Raw genomic sequence first — 12,033 nt, forward strand, 5'->3', positions numbered from 1 at the left:
AACAAATGTGCTCCTTTCTTCCTAGGCCTCCTATACTCAAACAAAAGATTGGTTTGCCTTAGCAAAACAATGTCAGCAAACAGTACCAACCTTTTCACTACCATCTTGTGTATTCCACGACAAAATCGAATCACCAGTTGTTTCATCTGCTTCTGGTAAGCAGTAAAGGACAAGGATAAGAATGACCCCAGAACTCCTTTTTACGTCTTTTGTTGTTGTTATTCTAAACTTACAACACTTAGTGGATAGGGAAAAAACTGGTATCTCCTGCAGCTCCACTTTCTACTCTTTTCTAAGAGACAACCTCGTATAGTGAAAAGAAGAGGGGTTTAGAACCCAACTCTGATACTTATTAGTTTGTGACTTCTGCAAATTATTCCATTTCTGGTAATCTTGCTTTTGTCATCTGTAAGGTTAAACTAATGATGCGTACGTACTGAATATATAAAATGTTTAGTGCTTGGTACCTGGTAGACAGTCAATAAATATTTGCTTTATCATTATTTCCTATTACAGTTTACAAATTCTTATTATTAAGAATTTGAAATAAAGTGGGTACAACCTTTCTCTCCTCCCAAAAGTAAATGGTGATTTATGGAACTTGAGTTATCCGGCTAAGTTCAGACTATTTTTCACCTTGAAAAGCAGATAAATTTCTACTGTGGGTGGATGAACTTTGGTAGGTGACAGAAACTTTTCATAAATAAAGGGGACCTTCCAGAAATGGTCCAGAAAGGACTTCCCTGGTGGCTCAGACAGTAAAGCGTCTGCCTACAATGCGGGAGACCTGGGTTCGATCCCTGGGTTGGGAAGATCCTCTGGAGAAGGAAATGGCACCCCACTCCAGTATTCTTGCCTGGAAAATCCCACGGATGGAGGAGCCTGGTAAGCTACAGTCCGTGGGGTTGGAAAGAGTCGGACATGACTGAGCGACTTCACCTTCCCTTCCCTTACCTCCAGAAACGGTAGTAATTAACATATGATATTGCTAGAGGAAAAAAAATCTAGCAATGTGATTCAGGAAGGGAATTCCACAATTCACTAAGTTATTGCACAGTTCCTTTGATAAGTACCAGAAACCTCTGAGGGTGATAAATCTGGAGTCTCTAGAATTGAACCTAAATCTAGGTAAAGAGGGAAATCATCTTTCTAATTGGAAATTATGGAATATATAGATTTCTTACTGTTGCCTCCAAATAGTGAAGTAGAAAATGGGAGAGTGAAGTTAGTGAACAGAGAGAGAAAGGATACCAGGAAGGCAGTGAGGGGAAATGCCAGGCTTGTACTCTCCCTCCGTGTTTGTGGGGTTGAGTGTATACCCACTATCCTTTCACAGGTCTACAAAAGTCTAATCTCAATTTTAGGGAAATTTATTATACATATTTTCAATTAAAATTATGAAATATTTTCAGTTTATTGAGATTTGAAATCTATTACTGAGAAAATTGAGGTTGGGACACATGGATCAGGGTTTTCCAGATCCATGGCTTTGCGAGCAGTAGATTTGCCATGTGAAATGAAGCACAGACATCAAATATTTCACTGCTATCTGAAAGACTTAAAAAAAATAAGGGCTAGACTATATCTTTAGAAAAAGTGTAAATGTAGTCCAGTTGTATTTGTAAGTCTTCACAAGGACTTTATGCAATTTTGTAATTTTAATGATAGGTTGTAAGTGTAGTAGTAATAGAATTTTTCTCATAAAACAGTTTTTTTTTTTTAATTGCTAATATGACTCCAATTCTTGTCTGTTCATCTATCATCTCATCATCTATGGTAGCTAATTTTATTTTACCATGCACCATGAAACATTAAAGTACACACAATCATTTGGTATACACATTCTAATTCTTTAATAGACTTGGCCTTTGTATGTTGACATTATCAGCCTAAAATATTACATTTTAAAAGTGTGTCATGTCTTTTTGAAGATCCTCTTTATTGAGGATAGCAAATATTTAGCTCATCTGCCACTAACATCCTCTTCAGATCCAGGGAAGATATGGCCAATCCCCGTTGGCATTTCTTTTCTCTCAGTTCAGTTCAGTCGCTCACTCGTGTCTGACTCTTTGCTACCCCGTGAACCGCAGCACGCCAGGCCTCCCTGTCCATCACCAACTCCTGGAGTCCACCCAAACTCATGTCCATTGAGTCAGTGATGCCATCCAACCATCTCATCCTCTGTCATCCCCTTCTCCTCCCGCCCTCAATCTTTCCCAGCATCAGGGTCTTTTCAAATGAGTCAGCTCTTTGCATCAGGTGGCCAAAGTACTGGAATTTCAGTTTCCACATCAGTCCTTCCAATGAACACCCAGGACTGATCTCCTTTAGGATGGACTGGTTGGATCTCCTTGCAGTCCAAGGGACTCTCAAGAGTCTTCTCCAACACCACAGTTCAAAAGCATCAATTCTTTGGTGCTCAGCTTTCTTTATAGTCCAACTCTCACTCCATACATGACCACTGGAAAAACCATAGCCTTGACTAGATGGACCTTTGTTGACAGAGTAATGTCTCTGCTTTTTAATATGCTGTCTACGTTGGTCATAACTTTCCTTCCAAGGAGTAAGCGTCTTTTAATTTCATGGCTGCAATCACCATCTGCAGTGATTTATAACATCTAGTTAACAATTAAAAGAAAACTTTTACATTCATATCTGATCTAATAGCCTTTTATGATTTAATACAGAGAGTTTTATCTTCGATGATGGAGTTCACCCCAGGACGAAAAAGGGCCTATTAAAAACCACTAGATTAACCTCCGAATTTGAAGAAGATGGGTCTGTATCTCTACAGGACACTCCTTCTCAAGCTCTTCTGAGGATATACCTTGAAAAGCAACAGAATGTTGATGAAAGTCTGACACTGCACTTCTCAACATGTGACGAGTTTTTAAGATCTTATGTCTCCTTTATTTTGAGGGTGGCAATTCATCAAATTCTTGGAGCAACACTTAGAGAAAGCCCAGATTACGTAAATTTCAGAAACGTAACAGAAGTGGTGTTTGATGACATTGGGGGGCCTACCTCTGGCAAGAATGTTTTGTTCAATGAAATGCTAAGGGAAGAGTCGGGAGACGTGTTAGAACCAGCAGTTTCAAAGCCTGACAGCGTTGGACTCGACAGCAGGGCTGATTGGTGTATTTCTCACAAAACTTATGACATTGGTAATAGAAAGGAGTTTGAAAGATTTAAGAAATTTTTAAAAGGTACCTTAGGGGAGAAATATTGGTGGCTATGGATGGATATTGAGAGGTTAAAAGTTCTTAAGAATCCTGGAAGACATCAAAGGTATTTCTTTTTTTTTAAAATAGTTTTAAAACCAAATTATAAAATATTAGTTTGGGTCATCTAAGCACAGACAGAAGGCCTGGAATAAATATATAAATGTAATTTATACTTTTAGAAGAATTAATAATAAGATTTATTTTATTATAATAAAATTGATTTACATAAAAGGTACCTTATGCCAGTGTAAGGGGCTGGCTGTTCCTGGCAGCCTGCTCAGTTAACAAATTCTATGGTCTTTAGCCAGATGCCACTTAGATATATCTGAATGAGATATCTGCTGGATACGATGCTGGATGTTCTCGAGAGAGTCTCTTAGGTCTGATGGGGCATGGGCCTTTGTTTAGCTGTTCCATATGTGTCAGGTCACTGTAAGTCTTACGAACCTTGGAGGACCCCGCTTTATGTCCTTCTCTTGTCTGTGTTCTCCTGATCTGCTCTGAACTCTGAAGTAGACTGGGATCCCCATTAAAGGTTTGACTGAGTAAATACTGGAGACTGGACTATTCCAGTTACTCGGCGGCGTTCAGATCACAAAGCTCGTTCTTGTACATAGTTATAAGAGCAGGGGTTACCAAATGGTTGATTATGAAGCATGACCTAATTGATCCTGGGATGGAAGGCTGCTACCACTTTCTAAGACATGTTAGGGAAAGGATATACAGTCAACCTACATAGGTTCTTGAGAGTTAATACTTTATTAGTTCCTGTTGTTGCTGTCATTAATTGCCACAGATTCAGTGGCTGGAAGCAACATAAATTAATTTTCTTCCGATTAAAAGGTCAGAAGTCTAAATGGGTCTGCAGGCCTGCATTCCTTCTGGCACTTTGGGGAGAATCCATTTCCTTGCCTTTTCCCGCTTCTGAGGCCATCTGCTTTCCTTGGTTCAGGGCCCCTTCCTCTGTCTTCAGAGCCAGCACCATGACATCTTTTCTCCTCTCTAACCTCTGCTTCTGTCCTCCCATCTTTTCTCTGTGACTGTTAGCCTCCTGCCTCCTTCTTAGAAGGATTGTTAATGATTACATTAGCACCAGCTAGATAGCCCAGGATAATCTCCTCAGAAGCCTAATCACCTCTGCAGAGTCCCTTCTGTCATGTAAGATCACATTCTGAGGTTCTGGAGATGAGGGTGTGGACATCTTAGCAAGGCCATTGTTCAGCTGACCACAACTGTCCCTGCCATTCCCATACCTGTGCGAATTATTTTGACCTTCACATTGGTACTCCTGTAACTCACTTTCGGTTCTTTGTTCAGTTGCTCAGTCGTGATCCTACTCTTTGTGACCCCACTTTTGGTTCTAAGAGAGTTCATTACTTGCCTGAAACATTTTGGAAGGCAAAATATTTGGTTAGTTGAGTATTGTGTCACCAGGCATGTGTGTGCCTATTTGTGTGTGTTTTATTTCAGACATATTGAGAAGATGAAAAAATGCTTTCTAGTGAGCAGTGGAGATTACTACCTTTCTGCAGAAGTCTTATCAAAATTTAAACTACTAGATGGATCTCAGTGGAATGAAGAACACTTAAAAAAAATTCAGACTGAGGTTTTAAAGCCCTTACTTCTTTATTGGTAAGAAAAATAATGAGAATCAAAGTTATTTGCTTTCACATTTATTAAGCTAGTTACAGGTTATACTTTTTGTCTTAAGGATATACGACTTATGGGAATTTTAAATGACAAGATTATTATATTATCTTCGGCCTTCTTTAAAGTACCTATCCTTTAGATAATGTTGGTGTTTGAGGGACTTGCAGTTCATTTCAGTTGCTCAGTTATGTCGACTCTTTGCAACCCATGAACTGCAGCACACCAGGCTTCCCTGTCCATCACCAACTCCTGGAGCTTACTTAAACTCATGTCCATCCAGTTGGTGATGCCATCCAACCATCTCATCCTCTGTTGTCTCCTTCTCTTCCCGCCCTCAATCTTTCCCAGCATCAGGGTCTTTTCCAATGAGTTGGTTCTTTGCATCAGGTGGCCAAAGTTTTGGAGTATCAGCTTCAGCATCAGTCCTTCCAATGAATATTCAGGAATGATCTCCTTTAGGATGGACTGGTTGGATCTCCTTGCAGTCCAAGGGATCAGGATGGGGAGCACGTATACCTGTGGTGGATTCATTTTGATATATGGCAAAACCAATACAATATTGTAAAGTTAAGTCTTCTCCAACACTATATTTCAAAAGCATCAATTCTTGGGTGCTCAGCTTTCTTAATAGTCCAACTCTCACATCCATACATGACTACTGGAAAAACCATAGCTTTGACTAGACAGACCTTTGTTGGTAGTGTCTCTGCTTTTTAATGTGCTGTCTATGTTGGTCATAGCTTTTCTTCCAAGGAGCAAGCGTCTTTTAATTTCATGGCAGCAATCACCATCTGCAGTGATTTTGGAACCCGAAAAATAAAGTCTCTCACTGTTTCCATTGTTTCCCCGTCTATTTGCCACGAAGTAATGGTGACCAGATGCCATGATCTTAGTTTTCTGAATGTTGAGTTGTAAGCCAACTTTTTCAGTCTCCTCTTTCACTTTGATCAAGAGGCTCTTTAGCTCCTCTTCACTTTCTGCCATAAGAGTGGTGTCATCTGCATATCTGAGGCTATTGATATTTCTCTGTTACAAGATGGATTTTAACTCCATGTTAACTTTGTGAATGTATCCTTCTACACTTGACCTCTTATGCTCAGTATCTCTTCAAATTGATATGTGTGTGTTTGTGTGCATGTGCGCACATGTACAATAGCTCAAGTTAGATTTATCATCTCAATAAACATTCCATGAACACTTCCTATGAGCCAAGTGCTGTGCTAAGGGTACAAGGGTAAAACATAGTCAAGTCTAGGGATCCTAGTCCAGTGGGAGGAACCTACATGTGAAACGAGTGTACTAAAAGCAAGTGTGGTGGATGCACAGGACACAGAGAAGAGGGAGTATTTCACCTGGGACTCGAGGGACTCTGTAAGCGTGGAGAAGAGAATGGGCCTCGTGAAGGAAATGTATGCTATCTGAGGATCAGTGAGCTGTCCACTGTGGCCGTGATTGATCTGATGATGTCACTTGCCTGCTTTAAGGCTTTCACTAGTTACCCCCAAGCTTTCAGTGTAAGGTTCGAATTCCTTAAGGTTAAAATTCCTTTAACAAATAAGGTCATCATGATTTGTCCCTTGCCTCCGTCTCTCGATTATCTCCCATCTAGGTATTTCAGATTACTTGTATACTTTGTATTTTCCCATATATAGAGAGAATGTTGTTTTTCTCTGTATAAATTTCTGTTCTTAAATATTTAAGAAGGGCAGAAAGGTATAAATTATACTATAATATACACCTAAATACACACCACCCAGCTTAAAAAAATTACAAATATAGTAGAAGCTTTCCTTTTCTTAATTTAACTGTTTTGAGAGAATGATAGATTCATATGAAGTTGTAAGAAATTACACAAAGATTCTGTATACCTTGGGCTTCCCCGATGGCTCAGAGGTTAAAGTGTCTGCCTGCAATGTGGGAGACCCGGGTTCGATCCGTGGGTTGGGAAGATCCCCTGGAGAAGGAAATGGCAACCCACTCCAGTATTCTTGCCTAGAGAATCCCATGGATGGAGGAGCCTGGTGGGCTATAGTCCACGGGGTCGCAAAGAGTCAGACACGACTGAGCGCTACTTAACTTTCACTTTCACTTTCTGTATACCTATTACCCAGTTCACCCCCCCACCCCCGCCACTCCGCCCCGGTGGTAACATCTTGCTTAACTGTAGTACAATATTGCAGTGATGGAATTGACATTGATAAAGCTCAACAATCTTTTTTCATATTTTGCCAGTTTCTCATAGTTTATTTCTCTGAATATAGTTTTGTCACATGCACTTGCCATTATAGTCAAGATACAGAGCAGTTACACTACCACATGCATCCCTTTGTATTGCTCTCTTATCACCATGCCTGCCTCTTACCTTCCCCCTTTCTCATAATTACTGGAAAACTACTCATCTGTTATATAAATGAAATAATGTAATATGTAATTTGGGGGGATTATTTTTTCATTCAGGATAATTCCTTTGAGATGCATCCAAGCTGTTTTGTTCTTCATTACTGAGTAGTGTTCTGTTGTGTGGATGTTACACATACAGTCTCCCACTGAGGAACATTAGGATTGTTTTCAGTCTTTTGATATTACTAATAAAGCTGCTGTGAACATTCATGTACAGATTTCTGCATGAACATAAATCTTCCTTTCTCTGGAATTAAAGTCCAGGAATGAGATTAGTGGGTCATATAATCTGTTTTTAGTTTCAATAGTGTTAGTGGCTCAGTCCTGTCTGAATGACTCTTTATGACCCCGTAGACCGTAGCCTGACAGGTTCCTCTGTCCGTGGAATTCTCCAGGCAAGAATACTGGAGTGGGTTGCCATTCCCTTCTCCAGGGGATCTTCCCAACCCAGGAATCAAACCTGCTGCTGCTGCTGCTAAATCGCTTCAGTCGTGTCTGACTCTGTGCGACCCCATAGATGGCAGCCCACCAGGCTCCCCCATCCCTGGGATTCTACAGGCAAGAACACTGGAGTGAGTTGCCATTTCCTTCTCCAATGCATGAAAGTGAAAAGTGAAAGTGAAGTCACTCAGTCATGTCCAACTCTTAGCGACCCCATGGACTGCAGCCCACCATGCTCCTCCATCCATGGGATTTTCCAGGCAAAAGTACTGGAGTGGGGTGCCATTGCCTTCTCTGGATTAAACCTGGGTCTCCCGCATTTCAGGCAGGTTCTTTACTGTCAGAGCCACTAGGGGAGCCAGGGCATGGCTGCCCACTCCAGCATTCTTCCTAGAGAATTCTATGGACAGAGGAGCCTGGTTGACTACAGCCCATGGGGTCACAAGGAGTCGGATGTGACTGAGGGACTAACACTTTCACTTTCATGGATTATGCCTATGGTGTCAAGCCTGAGAACTCTTTGCCCAGTGCTATATTTGGAGGATTTTCTCCTGTGCTGTTCTTTAAAAATCTTACAATTCTATGTTTTAATTTAAATCCGTGGCCTGTTTTGAGTTAATTTTTATATAGGGTGTGAGGTTTAGGTCAAGGTTCAGTTTTGTTTTGTTTCTTGCTTATGGATATCCAGTTGCTCATCCTCATTTATTGAAAAGACTGTTTTTCCTCTTCTTTTCTATGTTTTACATTAACATACAGTAAAAGCAAACTGTATAGATTCACGTAACCACCATGACAGTCAGTGTACAAACATCACCTTAGGAAACCCTCAGAGCACCCTTTTGTCATCAGACTCTTCCTCCTCTCTTCACCCCTGGCAACCGCTGATCTGTTGTTTGTCGCTATATTTTTGTCTTTTTTTAGAGTGCCATGTAATTATACAGGATTAACTTTTTGAGACTGGCCTCTGTTGGTCAGCATCCTGCCACTGAAGCATAATGCATCCAAATTGTTGCACCTATTGTAGTTCGTCCATTTTGTTATTTTGACTTTCCAGTTGTTCACCGTTGGTAAGTAGAAATGTGATTGACATGTGTGTGCACTCAGCTCAGGTTGGAGAGAGCAGAAGCCCTTCCATCCCAACTGCTAACCTCAAACAGGCCTGCTGCACCTCCTGGCTCTTCCGGTGCTCCTCCATTCTCAGGCCATCAAGCACTTCCTTACTCTTGTGGCCTATACACCGATGTCATGCAGGTCTTGTGGCTGATCTTTTGTACCCACTGCCTGTACCTTGGGGTTTGTGGGCTACCTTGTCACATTAGCACGTGTTATTCTAAACATTGTCCATGAGTTTTTGGTTTTGCTATCTAGTCATGCTGGTTTTTTTTCTTTACATTTTATTTTATTTTTAAACTTTACAATATTCTATTGGTTTTGCCAAATATCGAAATGAATCTGCCACAGGTATACATGTGTTCCCCATCCTGAACCCTCCTCCCTCCCCATACCATCCCTCTGGGTCGTCCCAGTGCACCAGCCCCAAGCATCCAGTATCGTGCATTGAACCTGGACTGGCGACCTGTTTCATACATGATAGTATACATGTTTCAATGCCATTCTCCCAAATCTTCCCACCCTCTCCCTCTCCCACAGAGACCATAAGACTGTTCTATACATCAGTGTCTCTTTTGCTGTCTCGTATACAGGGTTATTGTTACCATCTTTCTAAATTCCATATATATGCATTAGTATACTGTATTGGTGTTTTTCTTTCTGGCTTACTTCACTCTGTATAATAGGCTCCAGTTTCATCCATCTCATTAGAACTGATTCAAATGTATTCTTTTTAATGGCTGAGTAATACTCCATCGTGTATATGTACCACAGCTTTCTTATCCATTCATCTGCTGATGGACATCTAGGTTGCTTCCATGTCCTGGCTATTATAAACAGTGCTGCAATGAACATTGGGGTACACGTGTCTCTTTCCCTTCTGGTTTCCTCAGTGTGTATGCCCAGCAGTGGGATTGCTGGATCATAAGGCAGTTCTATTTCCAGTTTTTTAAGGAATCTCCACACTGTTCTCCATAGTGGCTGTACTAGTTTGCATTCCCACCAACAGTGTAAGAGGGCTCCCTTTTCTCCACACCCTCTCCAGCATTTATTGCTTGTAGACTTTTGGATCGCAGCCATTCTGACTGGTGTGAAATGGTACCTCATAGTGGTTTTGATTTGCATTTCTCTGATAATGAGTGATGTTGAGCATCTTTTCATGTGTTTGTTAGCCATCTGTATGTCTTCTTTGGAGAAATGTCTATTTAGTTCTTTGGCCCATTTTTTGATTGGGTCATTTATTTTTATGAAGGGTTTCGGAGATGTAGAAAAACAATATTGCTGACATTGCCATTTTCTCAGAATCCTTTCTTACCTTTTTTCTTGATCTAGCTAAATCCTGTGTATTCTTTAAAATTCAAACCTAAGTACAAAGAAACACTCATATATTTCCCACCATGTTGGTTGGGAAATAAAGCATTGCGAAGAGCCCTGAAGGTGCCTTGCTGGTTGCACCATCCTCCATCCACTTGGAGGTAGCTACTTTCTGGACTTGTGATTACCACCTTACTTTTCATTGCAGTTTTACCAAACATGTATGCAAATAAATCCCTGAACATGTATTTTTATCTTCCTGTTCTACAGCTTTATAAAAACGGAATCATGTCGCATGCCTTCTTTTGTGTCTTCTGTCAACATTATGGGCTTCCATGGTGGCTCAGACCGTAAAGAATCTGCCTGCAATGTGGGAGACCTAGATTTGATCCCTGGGTCAGGAAGATCCCCTGGAGAAGGAAATGGCTACCCACTCCAGTATTCTTGCCTAGAAAATTCCTTGGACAGAGGAGCCTGGTGGGCTGTAGTCTATGGCATCACAAAGAGTCAGACACGACTGATTTGACTGTAACTGTATTGAGAGTTTTATCCATTTTCACTGTTGTATACAGTATTCCATTGCATCAACATACCACAGATTATTTATTGTTTTAAAAAATTTGTGTCATTTTCTCTTTTTACAATTACAAGCAATGCTGTACGCATATCCCCTTTTCCAAAATAGTTGTACCAACTGCATGCCCACCAACAGAATATGAGAGTACTTATTACTACAAATTCATGATAACATTTGATAGTGTGAGATTCTTAAATTTTGGGCTATGTATTTGGTATGTCATTGGTGTGTGGTGTTTTTAATTTGCATTTCCCTTATTATTGTTGATGTTGATAACTTTTCAATATTTAGTGGTCATTTGGATTTCAGCGTTCATAAGTTCCCTGTGTATCTTCTTTGCCCACTTTTCTTTTGAGAGATACATAGATAGATGGATAGATATAGATAGATAACACACATGTACACACACATAACACTGCGGGGAGAGGATAGGGAGCAGGAAAAGAAGAAGAAATTATTAGAAAAGGGATGTGGCAAGACTGATAATTGTGAACACATATTATATGTTCTGATTTTTGAGGCTTATTGCCTAGATTAATCTTAAATCTGTGTTCCCTCTAACTAGGGCACCAAGATTCTGTGTTACTCACACATCCTCAACAAAACATGCTAGTGCCGAGCTGAAATTCTGGCACCTTCGTCAGGAGCAGCCGAGGAAGGATGTTGACCCTTTCCCACAAATGGCAACCCTCTTGCCGTTAAGACCCAAATCTTGCATTCCACAGCTACCTGAGATGCAGGTAGGTTGTCCAGCGATACTTTGATCTCTTAAGTTTGTACTAAAATGTCGATGCTTGGGTTTTGTACACTAGCCCTGAAGTTTTATCATAAGCTTTTAATTTTTTTTTGTTTGTTTTTGTTAATGTGCATGCTGCAGCAATTGGGAAATAAGAAAATCTATGGTTTGTTCTTGGAGAAGGCAATGGCACCGCACTGCAGTACTCTTGCCTGGAAAATCCCATGGATGGAGGAGCCTGGTGGGCTGCAGTCCATGGGGTCGCTAAGAGTCAGACACGACTGAGCGACTTCACTTTCACTTTTCACTTTCAAGCATTGGAGAAGGAAATGGCAACCCACTCCAGTATTCTTGCATGGAGAATCCCAGGGACGGGGGAGCCTGTTGGGCTGCCGTCTGTGGGGTTGGACACGACTGAAGCAACTTAGCAGCAGCAGCAGCAGCAGGAGCATGGTTTGTTCTTCACCAGTCTGCCAATGTGATTTTTGAAAATGCACAATCATGTTGCTTCAGTTCAGTTCAGTTCAGTTCAGTCGCTCAGTCGTGTCAGACTCTTTGTGACCCCATGAATCGCAGCACGC

The 12,033-nt window shown here is 40.9% G+C and overlaps 1 protein-coding gene across 1 annotated transcript in view; it reads left to right on the plus strand.

Annotated features, from left to right (window-relative positions):
- The window catches only part of RGS22 (regulator of G-protein signaling 22), a 154,909-nt gene that overhangs the window by 54,318 nt on the left and 88,558 nt on the right, over window positions 1–12,033 (plus strand). Inside the window, exons 10-13 of the mRNA XM_010863558.1 lie at window positions 26–155; window positions 2,688–3,288; window positions 4,695–4,856; window positions 11,282–11,456. Of these exons, the coding sequence (XP_010861860.1) occupies window positions 26–155; window positions 2,688–3,288; window positions 4,695–4,856; window positions 11,282–11,456 (1,068 nt within the window). The remainder of the gene's footprint in view (window positions 1–25; window positions 156–2,687; window positions 3,289–4,694; window positions 4,857–11,281; window positions 11,457–12,033) is intronic.

Source organism: Bison bison, unplaced genomic scaffold, assembly GCF_000754665.1.
Source record: "Bison bison bison isolate TAMUID 2011002044 unplaced genomic scaffold, Bison_UMD1.0 scf7180017864491, whole genome shotgun sequence".
Lineage (NCBI taxonomy): Eukaryota > Metazoa > Chordata > Mammalia > Artiodactyla > Bovidae > Bison > Bison bison.